The 19,420-nt window shown below is 36.8% G+C and overlaps 2 protein-coding genes across 4 annotated transcripts in view; one reads left to right on the plus strand and one right to left on the minus strand.

Annotated features, from left to right (window-relative positions):
• Positions 1-200, minus strand: part of LGI1 (leucine rich glioma inactivated 1) — a 30,035-nt gene extending 29,835 nt beyond the window's left edge. Inside the window, exon 1 of the mRNA XM_074544996.1 lies at positions 58-200. The gene's annotated coding sequence lies outside the window, so the exon portion shown is untranslated. The remainder of the gene's footprint in view (positions 1-57) is intronic.
• On the plus strand, positions 36-18,900 carry LOC102069745 (protein FRA10AC1 homolog). Of its 3 annotated transcripts, none has more exons than XM_005481221.4 (14): positions 36-169; positions 3,567-3,643; positions 5,596-5,688; positions 5,772-5,817; positions 6,634-6,710; positions 7,390-7,473; positions 7,942-8,026; positions 11,186-11,231; positions 13,928-14,041; positions 15,048-15,090; positions 15,538-15,662; positions 16,263-16,301; positions 17,543-17,627; positions 18,054-18,900. In XM_005481221.4, exons 1-14 carry the CDS (start codon positions 137-139, stop codon positions 18,094-18,096), a joined length of 990 nt encoding a protein of 329 aa, XP_005481278.1. In that variant the 5' UTR covers positions 36-136; the 3' UTR covers positions 18,097-18,900. The 3 variants fall into 3 exon arrangements, with proteins under 3 accessions (XP_005481278.1, XP_005481279.1, XP_026655500.1); XM_005481222.4 differs by having other exon boundaries at positions 15,538-15,656; XM_026799699.2 differs by lacking the exon at positions 36-169 and adding an exon at positions 214-466.
• The last annotated feature ends 520 nt before the right edge of the window (positions 18,901-19,420 follow it).

The following is a 19,420-nucleotide window of genomic DNA, read 5'->3' on the forward strand; positions in this document are numbered from 1 at the left end:
GGAGGGAGGGACGGAGGGAGGAAGGGAGCCCGCGGTGCGGCCCTGCTCCGCCTCTACCCTGCTTTCCGGGAGCGCAGCAGCGCCGGGGCTGGCAGCAGGGCCGGGCGGCGGAGGCGGCCCTCGCCGCGCCGCGGCCATGGAGCCCGAGCAGCTGCGCCTTTCCGCGGCCGTGAGTGGGGCCGGGAGGGAGGGATGGAGGGGGTCCGGCAGAGGCGGGCGGGGACAGGCCCGGCGGAGGCCGCGGCCTCCATGGCGGCGGGGCCGGGGCGGGCGGAGGAAGGGCCGCCGGGTCCCGTCCCTGTGCCCCACTGCGGCGGTGGAGGAAGGGTCAGGCGGGCCGGGACAGCGCTGGGCCGCTGCAGGATGGCCGGCAAGAAAGAACTGCTTCAGAAGCTGCGTCTGACTGGCCGGTGTTCGGTTTCTCCGTGGAGTTCCACAAAACTAATCCTTGATGTCGTGGTCTGCTGTTAGCTACCTTTTACTCCTACTTTTTCTTTCATAGCTGTAATAAAGGGGAAATATCTTGCGAGTGCTTTTTTCTCTTTGTTAGGGCCGTTCGCTGTATATTATACACAGGCACGCCTTGTAATAGGTTTTACAAGGAAGAATCAAGTTGCTTATTCTCAGGTTTTTTCCTCCAAGTGGGGTGGCAAAGCTTCATAGACAACATCAAGATGGGAAGAGCATGTTGCAGTGAAGCATTCTGACCTTCCACACAGCATATTTTATCCATCAAGGATGGCTCCTTCAAGTCCTCTTATAGATCCTGTGCTTCCTTCATACCCTCCCCAAATAGTTTGTACCAAAACAAGCACCAGGCCTGTTCCAAGTCACATCTGGCTGTGAGCAGACACGGCCACAGACCTGTGTGTTGGGCAGATAAAGGGGTGGATGGACTTATGAAGACAGTGACAGGACTGGGCCCGAGGTCAGGAGCCACGAGTTGGGAATATTTTATAGGATTGTTTTGCCTTCTTTCTTCTTCTTGACTGTTGTTTCATGTTCAGTCACATGTTGTGGTCAAGAGTGGACACATTTCACTAGTGTGTGTTTACCTCGTTGGAGAGGCTTAAAGAGGTGTCTTCTCTGGGTGCAAATACCTGCTGTAGATGCAGTGCTGGGCAGTCTGTAGTGTCCTGGATTGATGTCGAGAGTTGGTATCTCAGTTTGACATCAGTTGTGTACAGCATTCATGCATTTACTGTGTTTTGTGTGGGTTTTAGGAGCCGAGAGTTTAGTGGACTCTGTTCTGTCTCCAGTTGTTTCATCATTAAATAATCCAAGATGTTTGGATTACTTAAGTGTGAGCTAAATGTACTCCAAAGCATATTTGTGCTTGTTTTAATTTTGTGGTTTCAGTTTGTTTTATTGTTTGGGAATAAAAAAATCAAAGTTGGCACAACAGCAAAATACACTGTACCATTTAAGCCAGCTTTCAGGTTCGTGTTTAGAGAAAACACTTGGTATTTGTATTAGTAATTAACTAGAAGCATTCTGAGTCTGACAAATTCCATCAAAGCAAAGTTTATGTTGAAGGGTTTAGTGAAAGTAGTTATTTTAAATTCTGTTGATTGTGCATGTCCATGTCTATATCTGCTAGGTTAGGCACAAAGCTTTGGTATCTGCTTGTCTATTTCTACAGTTAAATATTAAATATGTTTTCCTTATCTGGGATTGTAATTGTCTGTTTACATTTTCCTTCCAAAATGGCAAGGTTCATTTATGGATGGGGTTCTTTGATGGAGTTCCTGAAATGAAGTAGGCACGTTTTACCAAGAGTCAGCTCATCTTGGACCTGAGGTGTGAGGTTAGAAACCGTTCAGTCCCAGTCTCTGCGAGTGTCATCCAGCACTGCTGGAGCTGCTGCTGTCAAACCCAGCCTCAATGCAGCACCTGTCTGTCCCCCTGTTGCCTCAACAGAGGAGTGATCCACAAGTGTCAGGAGTGATCATCAGTCATGGGTTGTGTTCTTTTTCACTCAGAATTTTTATCTGTGAGGTATTGCAGTGATTCAGAAGAATGTCTGAAGCTGTGAAGAGCTTTGCTGTCCTTAGCCATACCTGCCCTTATACTCACAGTCAGCTTCACAAAAGGCAGTCATCAGCTTCTTAGAGCCCTACAGTATGACTCTGTTGGAGTAGCTTTTCTTGCATCCTTTTTTCTTTTATTTGAATCATTCCTGGAATCACTTGAGAGCTGATTAGTGAGGATGTCTGTTCCTTTCCTGGGGTATATCATCCAAGGACAACTGCTTTGTGAGAATCTCCTTTCATTTGAGCTTTCTCGCCTGTTTCAGTACTTGATCTGTCTGGGGCTTTCATGGTCATGGTGTTGGCTGAGACTTCCCAGGCGTTGAGTGTGAAGGAAGCTCTCGATGTTCATTTGGGAAGCATTACTAATGCCATTTAAAATATTCCCAGATTAGCATGAAATTTTTTAGATTTAGAGCCCAAGTATGCGGCAAATATATTTGCTGCATGCTTATAGAGTGTTCATATTTTCTGAAAACCATATAAGCTTCATTAACAAAAGTAGTGACAGGTTGGCTACTAGAACCACCTAGCTATGAGACTACATTGTTGCTGCTTTTTTGCAAGTGCGTGAGGATGGTTTACAGCAGACATCTGCTGCAGTTTTTTATTTGGTTTGGAGTTTTGTTTGGGGGGGTTTGCTTTTTTGGTTTGTTTCAGTTTTGTTTGGTAATGGGCAATTTTTATGTCTCATGAGAAATAGGAAATAGTTCAAAAAAAGTTCTGATTTTCTTTTTTTGAAATATATATGTGTAGGAGAGTTATGTGTTCTTCAGAAGCATCCAGAAGAGTGGGAGGAACATTACAGTATTTGTTTTTTAATAATAATAGCAAGGGATTTTTGAAAATCTTAAAATGAGTCCTTCACTGACAGTTTGAGAAGACAGTGTTATACATACTGTGCACAATACAAAGCAGTTGTTGGTGTCAGTAGAGGGTACCTCTGACTCCTCAGCATGGCATTTCTGTGAGGCATTTATGTCAAGAGAAGCCACCTCATCAAAATCATCATCTGGAGTTGGGTCTTTTTTTCAGATTTACAGCTACCAGTGTAAGATCTAATGATCTAAAATGTTGCATGACAACCCAATAAACTTTTATTCCCATTTTCCTTCATTTATAATGTGGACATATCACTTGCTGTCATCCAGCCCCTTGAAAGACTAGCTCCTGGGGAAGATATTCATGGTTGTCTTACATAAGGAACGTTGTTTAGAAAATAAAAACCCAAGATATTTATCATACATCTGGTTTGCTGCACCTGTGTGAAGATTAAATATGAGGACGTATGCATATAAATTATCTGTAAAGTGATCTATTTTACAAAGTGATCTTTCTTTGCCCTGTATTATTTGGAATATGCTTTGCATTGTCTGTGGAATTTTGCTTGGCTTAGACATGTGAGAATTTGCACTAGTTCGCTTGCTCTCTGTCTTCTCTCTGTCTTTTATTTATGCATGATGGACAGTGCTGATTTGTAATGATGCCATATCCATATTGCATTAGCAGATATATTGACTGGTCTATTATTTTCAGGCACATGGCCATGGAGGCTATGATTCTGATTTTAGTGATGAGGAGAGTGGAGAGAAGTCTCTGCAAAAGACTAAAAGGTAATGTAGTACAGAATTAACACTTTGCATTATGTATTTTGTACAAATGGCCTCTTAGTGTGCATAGAAGGTGATGCTGTTGCATGTAAGGTCTGGTGTTGAAATGGTTTTTGAAAAAATCAATCTCTTTGATTTCTGCATCTCCTCATCTCAAGCTTGCCAAAGCTTGTCATCTCCAGGGGCAGCTGATTAAGAGCTGTTCTGCCATCTCCATCTGGTGTATATTTGCCCCTCAGTTCTGGGAGCAGAGTGTTTTGTTTTTCCAAGCATTAGTATCCACTGCTGGGTTTTGGCAGCACTGTTCACACCACTGTGATCCATCAGGACAAATGGAACTGCTAGGAGAGCAAGGCAAAAAAGGCCAAGTGGTTAGCAGGCTTTGTAGATATAAAACACATAGAGATACAAAGTGAAGAACTGATGCTACTGCTTTATTATTTAATTTGTGAGGAGACCTGGGAATTGGTAAATTGTGTTGTGATCAATCCTTGAAATGCACCTGCACATCTCTTATTTGAGATGACCTTGGCCAATACTTTCAGTGATTTGCACAGTTAGTGACCTGGAATTTTGTAGTCTGATCTGACTGATTTATTTGTTTATGTATTTATTTTGCTTTTGAACTGCAAAACACCTTGACACTTTCTGCATCATACTGAATATTTGCATGTACTTTTCTTACTTTTTCTTGTCTCTCCATTACTCTTTTATTGGACTTTACATAAGAAGACTTTCTGGAAACTGTCCTAGGACTCTTGCATATTTTTCCTTTGTAGGAGAATTGAAATAATGGATTTTGTAATGTCTGATTGCATTCTGGGGAAAAAACAAAATCATGTTTTAATCTTTGAAATAATAGCATGCATTTTGCCATTTAATTTATTTTATAAATACAGCAATTCTCCATTAAAATAATAACTGGTTTTGCTCAGATTTCATTTTATTTAGGTGCCATTGCACATTCTACCATTCCACTTTCTAGGTGGAATATTAAGTAACCATCAGGAGCCTTTCAAAAATACCATTGTTATCCTTGTTCTGGCACACAACTGCTGATTCCTGTAGGGCTCTTTTTTGCTCTATCATTGTATTTATTTTCACTTTAAGGAAAATAGTAGTCTTAAATTCTCTCCAAATTGCTGTTTTATAGACCCTTTAAAGGGAATTTTGTGCTTACAGATCCTTTTGAGTAAATGATACCTTAAGTTTCTAGAGTCCTATATTTCACAGCTAGAAACAAATTCCCTGGCTTGTTTTCTTCAGGTTTCTGATTACCATGCTTTCTGCCCACTGATAATTATGAGAAAAAATCTTTTCTTCATCTCAGTTTATGAATGAAATTAACTAAATATACCTTTTACTAGCTAAAATGTTTAACTTTTTATTACTTTGTTGAACTCTAAAAGTAATTTTAGCTGTCTACTGACAAATATGGTTCATTACATGGCAATTGACTTTCAAATTTGTAATTCTTGTGATTGCACTACAAGAGGCAGAGCTGTTTAATGAGGTGTTGAGACATTGGCATGAAAGGGTGGAATAGGGTTACTGCCAGTCAGTCTCTCTCAATGAATGCACTGTCCTTCCTGTTCCTACTTTCCTGTGCAAATGAGATTTGTAGAGGACTTTAAATATCAGAGTGAAACTGAGGCATTTTCCAGGTTTTAGCATTGTGATTCTATAGTGATAATAAAAACAAAAATAAGTATTACAAATTGCTGTTTTAAGCAATTGCCTTTAAATGCCAGCTGGAAGCAAATGCCTTTTTGATTTTGTTCTGCAAGTGAGGAAAAGTCCAAGCTGATGTTGGTTCTGAAGTTTCATTATATTCTTGTAGAAAATAGGATTCTAACAATTTTTGTTACTCAAGATAGTGCAAGGTTTAGCACTTGAAAATTTTATTGCTTATGAAAAGTTCTTGACTAACTTTTCTTCCTATTTCCCACCTTTAGAATACAGGAGGATGCCCTTCTGATAAAGCCATTCCAAAAACCAAAACAAGGCAGTGTGGTTCACAGACAATTTGCTGCTGAAGAATGTGATAGGTATCTTTTATATATTGCTTTTGTGAGACATTTTCCTCTTAATGGAAAGACAGTTTTCATTGGAACATGTTTGTTATTAACAGGGAAGAAGCAAGAAAAAGAAGATTTCACTTGATATCGATGGATGCTGTATCCTTCTGTTCCATTTTTCAGGTTTGAAGATGGGGCACAGGTTATCCATTGTGGTAAAATACTGGGACTTCTCAGTTACCACAGTCAGTGACAGTGCAGCACCAGATACTGAGTCATTCCTCAGAGGAGCTTCTTTTTGCTGCTGAGATAAAAGTGAATTGAAAATCTTTTAAGAAACCATATATAAAGTTTTTATTTGTGAAGACATTTATTTTCTGGATAAGTAATTACACATTTTGCTCAAATTGTGGTACAAAATGTGTTTCAAATTATGTTTCTGTTTTGGCCTTACACCAAGGCCAAAGTGTTCTAGGAAGCATTACATATTTTTCTGTGATTTTCATTTCCAAACTAAAGCATACAACTTTTATTTGTTTGTTGGTGGTAGAAATGTAACAAATTATTCCATTTTAGTAGCCAGATTGTTTTTATAATAGAAAAGTACAAACCTGATTTAAACTAAAACTGCAGTACAAAGAGGCTGTTGTCTAAATCACAGCTGAAAAAATGAACCAAGTTTCTGTGTATATGCATACAGAGCATCTTTGATAAAGGTTTTATAAATGAAGAATAAGGTTTTAAAGATGAAATTGCCTAGAATTCCTGTATTTGGAAATTAGCTTTCTGAGAGGTTATTAAGTAAAAGTTCCTAATTAACTGCTTTTTTTTTTGTTTTTTGGAAATTACTGAACTGTTTGTGAGGAGAAAAGTCTTTCTCTTAAATATATAAAAAGATTTTGGTTGGATTTTTTTTATTTAAAACTGTGGTAAAAGGAAATAAGTTCTGAAACAATCCTTAATTGCTTTATTCAGTATGAAAGACATAAGAAGTTTGTGCATGACTACATTTTATACTATGGCGGCAAAATAGAGGATTTCCGAAGATCTGGGTGAGAGCTGTTGGCAACCTTTCCCCTCCTGACCTCAAAACTCCCTGCTTTGTAAAACTGTTGAATATATATCATAGCTTTGGGGGCAGAGATGGATGTAGCTGTGTGTCAAATTACTAATTATTTTGGTCACAAATGGTAACTACAGTAATTGGAAATACCCAAACACAAAACTGTCTTGTTTCTTTTTGTTTTCATATTTTTTGGTAAGAACTTACCATGAGCTGAATTATTCTTGTTTTGTTATGTAAAAGGAAGGTTGACAGGTGATCATTAATGGAGGGTACATTGAGAAATACCTGTCAGAATCTTCAAAATAACAGTCTGAAATACTTCTGAATGTGCAGAATTGCTATCCATTGTCCAGAATAATAACTTCTTTAGAGCTATCCATTACTGCCTTTTAACATCACTGTCCTCAATAAAGATTATAAAAGTGTTTTCAGACAGGATCAAGTCATCCACAATTTCAGTGGCCTTTTTCAACTGTGAGTTTTTTTATTTGGGAACAGGTATGCCAGGGAATACATTTTTGATAGTTTTATTTCATAAAAATATATTCCTTTATGCTGTGAGGTAGAGATCAGAACTCTAAAATATTGATGCTTACCAAATTATTATTTGATGGCTTTTCATTTTAATGTTACATTGTACTAAAAAAAGGTGTGTCCTTTTACAGAGCAAATGACAAGACGGATCTTGATGTTATTAGAGAAAACCATAGATTCCTGTGGAATGAAGAAGATGAAGCAGACATGAATTGGTACCTGAAACTATTATAGGATATGTTATTTTTAGATTGCTTGTACTAAATTTGTGGTTTCCCTTACTAATTAAGAATTACTGTGCATACTTGATCATTCTTTGATGCATTTGAAAATGAAAGACCATTAGAATGTCTTTCATGTTGTAATATTGCTCAAATGCCAACATGAATTGATGACAGAAAGAACTAATAAATAATAGTGATTCTCTGAGATCCAAATAACTGTTCAAAAACTCTGAAGAAAGCAGAGTTTGAAAAAATACAGTTTAGTATGTACTGTGGATTTATTTTATATTTATTTTTCCAGTTTTATGGAAATTACTCCTTAGTTTAATGACTATGTATCTGTTGCATTTCTAGGTCTACAACTTGTGTTCTTTCAATGAAACCACATGTCTTTGTCTTGCTAATATCATTACAATGTAAAGTAAATCATATTGCCTTCTATATTACTTTTTGTTTCAGGGAGAAGAGGCTTGCAAAGAAGTATTATGATAAATTGTTCAAAGAATACTGTATAGCAGATCTCAGCAGATACAAAGAAAATAAGGTATCTTTCCTTAGTGTAAATCATCTTGGGTTTCTTGGGTTTTGAAGTACAACCTTTTTTAAAAATTGCCTTATGATTGTGGATATGTTGTGAAACCAGAATGTTAGTACTCCTTCCATAGAAAGGGAGCTCTGAGAATTCGTCAAGTTACTTACAAGCAGCAGTTTGAATCCAAGTATTGTCGCTGCCTCAAAAATGTGCTTCTGTGGGAATAGGAACATTTCTGTCAGATGATGTTTTATGAAGAGGTACATTGTGTGTGAAAGGCAGAAAATGCAAAGGGGTTAAAGAAAGAAGGCTGGAGACGTTGCTTGGAGAGGAGCAGTAGATGAAGCCTAAAACCCCATGGAATGTTACTATTCAAAAAAAAGTCTAAAAAAGAGTTTTGTACTTGAATGCTGGCAGAAACAATTTTGGAGAAGTCTATTCGAAAGCAGCATCTTTTGCTGGTTGTTCTTTTCTGTTTGTGGAAACAGGATTTGTATGTGCCTTGTAAATAAATAGAATTTCTCAAGAGGAGCAGCCCAATTCCAGCACCAGGTTTTCTTCTTAACTGGAACAGCCTTTGTTTTTTCCAAGTTTCTGGCTGACTAACTTCTTAGTCAGAGAGTATACATGAATTTCCTATTGTGTTTTTCCAAAGACTGGTGCTGAACTCAGATGTGTCTTGATGTTTCTAGCACGCAGTAACCCAGTCTATATAGTTCTTTTCAACTATTTTATAGTATTGAAAATTACATTCACTGGTAAGTATTTGCAAGGACTGGGCTTAGCTCTGTTAAGAAGAAAAGGTGACCAGTCATCTAAAGACAGTTGGGACAGTAAAATGCAAAAATGCAATTAAAATCAACAAAAACTAAAATGCTGAAGATGCCTTCCCTTCTTTTTTGATTAAATTTGATTTTATTTTCCTGTAGGTGTTTCCTATCCCTCAATGTCCATTCCATCCCCCATCCCCCCAGCTGATTTCCCTTGAGCATGCTTACAGATTTTGTTTCTCTCACTACTGTGCCAAGTTTCCATATGTTTGCTGTCTTTTGTGGGAAACTGTTCTGCCCCAGATTTTTGTGTGTGTGTGTGTCTGTGTGTGTTTTCTTGTGTTGTGTGAACAGTATTTCCCTGTCAGACTTCAAGTGTGTCTGTCCTAACTTTGAGGTCAGTCTCTGTTCCCATTTATGCTCCTAAGTCATTACCTCTATTTTTGGAATTGCCATGTCAGCATAAGTGCTGTGTCAGGCAATTTGTAAAATATATATGCTTTCTTTTCTCAAATACATTCTGATCATGTGATAGTCCTTTCTTAGAAATTCTTAGAAAAAATAGAAGAAAGTATGAGATTTTTCTCAGTGACTGATTTATCCATGCCCATGTTTGGTACAGAAGGATTTCAAAGCAGGCTTTTTTCTTGGAAGTCTTAAATAAGCTGCTCATCCCATTTGCACTGATGGAATACAGTCTGTGCTTTCAGATTTTTCCTGCCTTAATTTTTATTTCTGCATCTCCAGAAACTGGAAGCTGGATATCTTTAGCCCCCTGTGCCTTTTGCTTTGCAGTGCTGGTGCTATGAGAAGTGCTGGGTAGATAAAAGCTTCTCAGCTAGTTGGCCTTTTGCATGATAGCTGTGATGTTTCATCTTAATATAAGAAATTCTTTTATAGTGAGAACATTCAGTTGCTGGAACAACCTCCCCAGTGGCACAGTGGGATCCCCAGTGCTGGAGGTTTTTCAGATGCAATTGCCCAGGGTGATAGATAATCTCATCTGGGCTCCCTTCCCCTTGGAAGGTTGAAGCTGGTAGTCTGTTGAGGTGCCTTCCAACCTGAGCTGTTCTTTGGTTCTGTGATTCTGTATCATGCTACTTGGTGTGAAAGCAAAAGTTGGAGGTCAGTTTTCTCTGTTGTTTTAAGTACATATATTGCACAGATTGAGACTTGCACTTAAGTGCTCATCTGTCTTTTCACAGCTGTAATTGTTTGCTTCTGGCCAAAATCTTCTAGTTAGATTGGTTTTCTAAAGATCTCTGCATGGAAATTGTAGCTCAGATCTCTTTAGGAGCTTTTCTTCTGAAGTTAACCACTGTTTTACGAAGGACTGCGTAAAGGTTTCATGGGAGAATCTCCTTTGAGAATCTGAAAAATAAGCAGAACCACCTACTCAAAAACAGAAGCTCAGAAGAAAACAGATGAGCCCCTGAGGCCACAGGCATGTTCCAGTTGCTGGTACTCATTTGCACACACACACACACACACACACTACTGGGACTCCCCTGCTCTCATCACTAGAGATGCTCAGGTGCTCTCACAGCCAGAGCTGCAGACCCACTCACCCTTCTTGCTCCCAGGCTGCTTCGCTTGCTGATGACCAGTCTGGCTTGGTCTTCACTGGTGTTTGCATTTAGTCAGAAATGCCAAGGTGAACCTCTGGTGTGAGGCTCTGTAGAGACAGTGGAAGAGTGTTCTGACAGCTCTTGCTTGTGCTGGGGCTGTTACTCCTGACACTTTCCCTAGGTAAGAGTTTTCTAGGTCAAGGTTGTCTTTGAGCCTTCAGTGCATCTTGTCTGCAAACTTTGAGGCTGATGAATGACCATCTGTATTGTCAGATAGTTCAGTTCTATTGTCAGCTTTGCAGTGCAGCACAGGAGGGTGCTCTGCATTTAAGTTTTACTTTGATATGCACTGGACTGGAAATGTTCCCTTTGTTGTCTTATTTTCCTAGAGAATTTCTTATTTGCTGTCTCTGTACTTTGTTTTGTAGCTTAGCAGATTGGAAGTGTGTCCTATTTGCTAAGAAATGAAATCTGTTTGACACCTGGTCATTAAATAAAATATATTTTATTATTTTGTTTTCATTTCCAGATTTCTAGGCCAACTTGTCTTGTACTTGGCAATGTTAATATGTTTGCTTTTGTAATTGTTTTTCAACATGGAGGACTTCCTGTAAAAATAAAAATACAAATATTTAAACTATTTTTATTTAAAAAATACTATTCTGGCAAGCTGAGGCAGAGAGATATTTTTAATTAAAAGAGAAAAAATTAAATTTTCATGACCAGAATTAAAAGGATGAGACACATGAAGGACACCAATCAACTGAAATTAGTCTTTACAGTGCTTAATATGTTGACTATTCACAACTCAATTTTGGTTCTTATCTTAACAGTTTGGATTTCGATGGCGACATGAAAAAGAAGTAATTTCAGGAAAAGGTAATAAAATTCATTTTATGTTAGATTTCTTCTTGATGCTCCTCTTGCTGCTTTTGGACATAACTTTGTTAGATAATATTTGATGATACTGGTAAGTTTATCAGATAATAATGTACAATAAATTGACATGTCTTTCAGCTTTCCTGTTTTATGCTACATAGGTTTAGATTGCACACTGATCTGCACATATTACAATTAAAAGAGCAGATAGTTTATTTTCACAAGGTCACTTCTGTAATGAGCACCACCTTAATATGTTTGATAATGTAGAATTTCATGGGTGGGCTTTTTAGCTGCTTTTCTCTAGCAGTTCTGCTGCCTCATTAGCTTTTGATACCTGTAATTGAAGCCTCTCAGTAGTTTTCTTCAGGAAATAATTTATTGATTAACAGTTTCTCCAGTGCTGTTCTGCAAAACGTTAACTTTTTAATTAAAGTTTCTTGTGTGAGACCTGTTTTAGACTAAACTGATTTTGAAAGCTTTGGTGGGAATGATTATCATGTCTCCCAATCCTGCCTCTAAATCAGCACCTTAATTCTGGACGAGAAGTCTTACCAGTGTGTTGCTGGGCCTTTGCACAGTGGTCCTTGTTCCATGGCAGAGGTGCTTGGGCTTTTTCAACATGCTGAGCAAGCAAGGAAGTGAGGTGGATCAAGTATTGCTGTTCCTGGGGTGGATTCTCATACACTTGTGGGTTTCTGAAGTCATGGATGCACATGCCAGAATATTGCATGGAGTTGCTGATGAGTTTCGCTCAGTTACAGTTCTTTAAACAGCTGTATTCTGCAAACACCTGTATTGTAATATATTTCAAACTGTTAGAAATGCATTCATGATTAAAAAAAAAAGTATTTCAGAGTAGAAAGCATAAACATTAATGGTGAGGATTTTTGAACTGTAAATGTTAAAGCCTCTAAAGGTAGTTGTAGTCATATGTTGCATTTAGCACTACACATTATATTAATGGATAGTTACATTTGATAAAATTGCATGCTGTATTGAATACCTTACCAAGATAATTAAGTGAGAAGTAAATTATTTTTATGTCTTCGTGGGGGAAAAATTATAGCTTTGTATGTTTAATATGTGGTACTTCATATTTTAAAATGTGGGGGAAAGTGCAGAATTATATATTCCAAGCTTTTAAATGGGATCCTTATGAAAAACGAGCAATGGGAGCAGGAGTGGGTAAATCCTCCCTTTCACCACAGGGGGGCGCGAGAAGCCAACCCGCTCGCGGGTGTCGGCTGCGCTCTCTAAGTGTGGTTCCAAAAAATCCTTTTAAAAACACCCGTGGGTCTTTTATGCTATTTTACAATATAAATCAGCCATAGAAATTGCTTAATTAAATATAATAACACATGTACACCTATCTGACTGGTAATTAGCGTCAGCATTAGCCTTGTATGTACCTATTGTATGTACTGCTGTAGATGTGTCAGTGGTGATGCGCAGTGGTGATGAGAGCCACTGCTGCTGCACTTTCACCAAGGTTTGGAGGTGGTAACAAGGGCATGCAGGAATGGAGTACTCCCATTTGGTTGCTTTGCATTTGGTGCCTATCTTTGCATGGTTACAAAAAAGAAGGGCTAGGATAAGTGAAAGAAGAGGTGATGTATTACTAATTGAAAAGGCCAAATTGTTTCTTTGGCATCTTTCAGTCTTTGCCATAAGTTTTGAGAGGAGATCATATTGGAGATTGCTATGACACAGGGTGTGATAGCTGTACCTTACGTGGAGTTAAACATACTTAATGTATATTAATTTGAAACTTGCTTTTTTAGCGAGAATTCTGGTTTTTTCTTTACTTCAAATGTTTGCATTGCAAGTGGTGTTTCATTACAGAACTGAAGTATCTGAGGACACTGCCAATCCATCAGTTAGCTGCTTAAGCAGAATTTTCTGAGGTTAATCGTTCACCAACAGTCCTGCTTGTGAGCCTATTAATGCACATCCTTTCTGCTGCTCTGCATACAAATCAGTCTCTGCAAAGGGAGTGAATGTATCTTTATTACTCCAATATTGGGACTTCAGTGGTGCAAACAAAATTGATTATGTGCAGATCTGTTTTAAAATCAGTGTTGCTTTCACATAATGAACGAAAGGAGGCTTTTAAAGCTGACATAGCATTTCTAACGAATTTGAATTTCCTTTTCTTAAAGGAAAGGTATTTATGGATATTCACTAGAATACAAATTGTATGTCCTGTATGTCAGGTACACTAGTTACATAAAAAGCATGTGGGCATCTTCATACTGTACAAACATGATGCTTTGAATAATTTGATGTCATTAAAGATGCATGTCTGAATCACAACTTCTGATCCATCACCCTCTGCTAAGTAAGTAATCATTTGGGGTATAGGATGTATCCTGGTGACGTTCATTTTTTCAGAGTTCATATTAGGCTTATTATTTTATAATGTACACTTTCATCCATACATTTCAAAACACAGATATGTTTTTTTCCTTTGCAATATTGTCCAATATTGCAAATAGGCAATATTGGACAAGTATGATTGCTTTGTTGTTCCCTGTTATTATTTCCATAATCTACATGTTATTTTTAGATTTGTGGGTTTTTTTTATTTGAAAGAAATGGAAAATGAAAACAAAAAACAGAGCAGAACTGGAAATAACAACCCCATATTAATGTTAATCATTGAACCACAGTTTGCTGGTTTTTACTCTTTACAGGTCAGTTTTCCTGTGGAAATAAACACTGTGAGGAGAATGAAGGCCTGAAGAGCTGGGAGGTGAATTTTGGTTACGTTGAACATGGTGAAAAGAGGAATGCACTTGTAAAATTGAGTAAGTCAGCCCTTCTAGGATATGTACACTTAAAAGAAGACAAGTATATCTTACTTTGAATGTTATTGAGTGAGACCCAGTGATAATAATATGAGTTCATGACAAAGGCAGAATAAGAGATCATATTGTTGAATTGATCACAGATAGTAGTATGGTGCTCTTGATTTAGAGAGAGCAGCTGTTATCATTATATATGACAAAGTTGTTACAGATTAAGAACTTTATTCTGTATAATTAGCATGTCATAAAATTTGAATAATTGGCTACAAGCTGTTTCACATAGAAGCATTTCTAGTTTAATGGACAATACTGCATTGCAAGGAGAATTTCAACATTGTCATTGCTCATGCAGTTACTTGGCTTGAAAGTCCTTAGGGCTTTGGACCAGACAACTTCTTGCACATCTTCGACTTTACTGATTTTATTTTAAATATTTGAGTTTTCTTCTAAAAAAGAATTCTCAAAGTTCTATTTTTAGACAATTTTCCATCCTTACATCTCGACTGTGATTTTCTCATTCAGAATTGTGTACATGATGATCTGTTTATCAGATAATTAAACTTAGTTTATACAGTTACTTCATGTAAAACGAGTGAGTAGTGGGGCTTTTTCCTTTTGTGCACAAGACATTCCACGTGGGAGCACTTGGTCTCTGACAAAGCTGTAAGAGATTTACATGTCTTCAGTGTAATTGCAGAAGAATTGGATCTGTGTACAAGGATCCATAAATGGGATGTCTGTACATGAGAAGCACTGATAGTTCTTTAATGAAGAGCTGCCAGTGCTAAACTTGTGATTGTCCTTCACATTTAGTAAAATCTGGGTTTGTACTGGAGACTTTCATCATGTATTTTTTCAATCCTGAGTGCAATTACATTGTAACTAGTGTTTTGAAGCAAAAGCTGCTGATATTGAAGGATCTGGCTCTAACTAGTTTTGTATTTTTGTTAATTATGCTTCAGGTTATCAGATTCTTGGCTGAATGTTCTCATTTTCTCTTTTTCAGGACTATGTCCAGAATGTTCCCACAAGCTAAACTTCCATCACCGGTAATGAAATATTTTGAAAATAATGGGGACTGAATTATTGAGAAGTTACAATTATGATGAACAGCACACAGGGACAAAACATCAGTGAGATGATTAGGAACTTCATTTATCCTGAAATAGCATGAATATTCTGGAGTTCTTATAAAGCCACTGACTTGTCACTGTTGAGAGTTAAGATGCGCTGCTAATGACAGCACAGAACCCCCAGGCTGGAAGAGTTCCATCCCTACCAGCACAGAAGTTTCATTTGCTTAATTTCAGCCCAGTAATTATTTTTCCTCTATTTCTATATAGCACTTTTTTTTTTTAACTGAATCAATTTTTTTGTTTTTAACTACTGATAGGTGTCTGAAAATATGACACGTTTGACTGAATTAAATATTTCAGATTTACTGTTGCATAAGAAGTGCATATAACAGAGGAGGTGTACATTCATCTTTTTTAAAGGAGGAAAGAAGTCAAAGCATGCAAGAAAAGAGGCACAGCTGCACAGAACTCTAAGGAGCCAAAAAATAAGAAGAGAAAATTGTCTCGTTCAGCAAAAAAGAAGTCCAAAAAAAAGACAGGTAAAGGTAAATTTAAACTTTAAAACTTCAGTTGTTAAAATACTCAGGTTAATTGAACCTGAGTTTTGCAACAGATGAATAGATGGAGACATATTATTATGTATAAATACTTTTAGTTACACAGACAGATATGTAACTTTCTTGACTGCAACAAAGGTAGTCAAAAAGGTAAATTTCTTAGGTAAAATTTCCTAGATGCAGAAAAAAGATAAGTTTCTTATATTTAACAGAGAGGGACAGCCTTTTGAAAAGTATGCACTGCAAGGGAAATTTGTGCAAGCATTGGATGTTGCATACTAGAAAGAGTTGTGAAGTATTTCATTCCATGAGGCTTTGGGGTTGAAAGCCTTCTGGAAATGTTAGATAACCTTTTTACACCAGGGATCTTGGGTTGACATAAATAGACTCAAACTGATGACCTTTGCACTCATTTAAAAAATCCTTTTATTTCAGTGTTTGCTCTTTTTTGAATGTGGTGTGTGTGTGCATATACACATCTTTAGTGTAATAGACTGTGATAGAAAAATCTTTGTAGACAATATAAGATAACAGATAAAATCAAAAGCAGTTTACTGGTTTTTTTTCTATTTTGGTGTTTCTTTACAGATCAGGTTTCTTCAGACGATTCAGATAATTCTGATAAAGGTATTTTAGTATCCTTTATGGTTTTGTAATAAGTTGTATAATATCATAGACAGTTGTCATTGATCTTGGTTTTATTAGCTGTCTGTTTCAATATTTTATATGATAATAATGCTGTCTGAAAAAGGAGAAATATGAAGGTTTGAATGAATGACTTACATATCTTGGAGAAAAAGTGTAGGGAATTTTAAGGAGGAAATTGTTTAATCAAAAAATGAAATTGTGGGCAGATAACAGAATGAAAATAACCAGAAAAATGAGAAGTCAGGTTGTTGCAAAAAGGAACAGAGGATGCAAAAATAGGTACATTGTTAATAATTTCATGTTGTGTAGTCTGTACTGTGTAAAGATAGTATTTTTCTGATATAATAGCTACATTTTCCTTCAGAGAGTTAAACTGATATGTACTCTGCTCAAAAAAAAAAGAAATTAAAATAAATCCTAGGCTTTAATTAATGCCTTCTCCAACTACCACCTGTGGTACCTCAGAGAGCTGCTTATTGCCGGTGGATGCATTTAGCCACTGCTTGTATCTCAGTGAGTCCAGTCTCCAGCTCCTTTTTTTGTGAAACAGGCCCCATCTCCTGGTCATGCCAGTCCTTGTTGCAGACTGTCTAGAAGTGATTGACTGTTTTCACTGCTCTGCTATACATTTTTAAGAATGTCCTCACCCCCTAGGCTTTCCCAGTTAGATACAGGAAGACCTGAAGCACTTTTTTTATGATTTGGGCCATGCCCAAATTTGCTTTGTCAGGAAACTTATTGGAAGATTCGGGGGGGGTGAGGTGGAGTTTCTTAAATGAAATTCCTGTACACTAATATGAAACAGTTATGCAATAATCTGTGTTTTCTTATAATTTCATTTACTGATAAGTCACAATTGATAAGAACTATGGCTAAGTAAGGTAATTGATTAATCCAGTATCATAAATTGAAACTATATTGTATATCTGGGTTTGTAATTATTTAGTTTTAGGAAAAAAAAATGCTGTGTTGCTGTTGTGTCAAGATAATTTTTTTTGATATGGCTGTTGTTATGTTTGACCAAAACATTGCTTTGTGATACCAAGAATCTTTTTGATTACACTAATTAGCATTGCAAAACATTTTCATTTTCACTTTATGCAAAGTGTTCTATTTATTCTCATGGTTGCAGTTAAACATTGCTTCTGGCAATATACCATCTAATTTTTAAAAAGATTGTTTTAAATTTTACTTTGTAAACATTTGAAATTTTTTAACAGATTCAGATGACAGCAGTGCTGAAGATGGTCCTTCAGCAGCTGACTCTTTGAAAGGCCCTCTACGAGAAGCAGATGAAAAATCACGGTTAGTTTGATGTACTGAGCTTGCAGCTACTGAAGTGTACAGGGTCCATTTAGAATTGCAAGACAGAATTGTCCAGTGTTTCAATGAGTATTCACACATAAAAGGTCAAATCTCTTTCCATGCAATGAACCTAAAGATGTGTATTTAAAGAGGGGACATACACAACTCTTGAGGAAAACCTTTGTTAAGCCACTGCCATAGCACTGCTGCCTTACCCCCTCTATAGCATTATTATCTTAGTGGCAGGTCCTAAGGGTCAGCTCACACAGGGAAATGTGAAGGGTATTGGAATGTAGTGAGTAAGTCAAAATTATCTATACTTTTCACAATTCTAATCAGAATTTTTATTCTTTTATTCAAAGATTATCTCCTAGGTACAAATCCAAAGCAGAACTTTCTGAAATTTATTTTTTGTTATTGTTACAGGGAAGAGGAGTTTCATGAGTATTTTCAAGATTTATTTCTCTAAAACTTGCATTTGATGTTGGCTGATTTTCATCATGAGTTGTCAAGATGGAAGTCTGGAAATCCAGTCATAATTTTCCTGAGACCCCTATCTGCCAGCATACTTTTTCTACAGTCACTCATATGGACCATTTGGGTGGATTTTCTTTGTAGAAGGATTTAAATCTAAAAACTTTATTTCTTGTACTAGGCTGCATACTCTTGAAACAAGAGAAATTATTTTTCAGTTCAGTGCAAAATATATATGGCACCCAAACTTATATAAACAAGAATATAGTTTATTAACATTACAACAAGGAAGTTCACTGCTTTTTATTTGACCTCAAACTTCAGTTATTGCCAGATTTTTGTAAAGGAGCATTTTGTAAGATTGTGTGAGTAGTTTAAAGCCATACACTGTATTTATATTTTTAATTTATTAAAAAGGAATTAATAGCCTTAAATTTATTGGCTATTTAGATTTTAATATTTGGGTATTAATCTCTGTAAATATTTTCAAATGCTATTGGAGAACATCACATTTTGTCAAATATGTATCCTCTCTCCTACTCCTTTAAAAAGTTCAGTTTACTGTGACTTTCTTTTAAATTTTAGTTGTAATGTGATATGTCTTACAATTCCACCTCTAAAAATATGTTTGGTTGGTGAAATTTTTGGTGTAAAAAATAACATGCAGCTTTCTACTGGAGATGTACGTGACTTTCATGTTATCTGTGGCTTCTGATCTCCTTCCCATTGACTGAACGTTAATCCTTCTTTCACGTGTAATCCTGAATTTACAAATAAAGCCTGTATATTGCTTGAGAAACGTACTGGATTCATCTTCTTTCACTTGCAGCACATCTTTAAACATTGATTCAGTCATGTTTCCAAAGAAACAGACTGCACATGAAAAAGTACTATGCCAATATATTTTCTGTCTGGTGAAAATTACTTTGTATACGAGGGTCACACTTTTTAAAATTAAGTTTTCATGTTAATCTGAGTAAGTTAATGTTGTATAAAATATATTTTTGGTAAGTTCTTCTCACTGTAGGCGTAGAAAGTATTTCTAGTAAGTATTTGATGTGGACACCAAAACAGCGGAGATGGTTGTAGTGTATTTATGAACATTTCACATGCACTCATATGAATAAGTTAAGAACTCTATTTACAAGTATTACTTACTATAATTACATTTTAAACATTTTGTACTTACATAATAGATGTACAAGGACATATTTAGGGCGTCCTTGAGTAAGAAATAAACGTATCCTTGCATGAAGGCTTCTTTAGGTAAGAAGGGGGATTTAAAGGTTAATTCTCTGTCATCTTGCAAGCTTGGCTGA

This window comes from Zonotrichia albicollis, chromosome 7 (genome assembly GCF_047830755.1).
Source record: "Zonotrichia albicollis isolate bZonAlb1 chromosome 7, bZonAlb1.hap1, whole genome shotgun sequence".
Taxonomy (NCBI): domain Eukaryota; kingdom Metazoa; phylum Chordata; class Aves; order Passeriformes; family Passerellidae; genus Zonotrichia; species Zonotrichia albicollis.

What these genes read in the sequence shown, in the direction of transcription:
- LOC102069745 (XM_005481221.4), top strand. Translation starts at nt 137, where the DNA reads ATGGAGCCCGAGCAGCTGCGCCTTTCCGCGGCC. An exon ending in TCTCTGCAAAAGACTAAAAG is followed by an intron (nt 3,644 to 5,595) that starts GTAATGTAGTAC and finishes TCCCACCTTTAG; the next exon opens with AATACAGGAGGATGCCCTTC. An exon ending in AAGCTAAACTTCCATCACCG is followed by an intron (nt 15,091 to 15,537) that starts GTAATGAAATAT and finishes TCTTTTTTAAAG; the next exon opens with GAGGAAAGAAGTCAAAGCAT.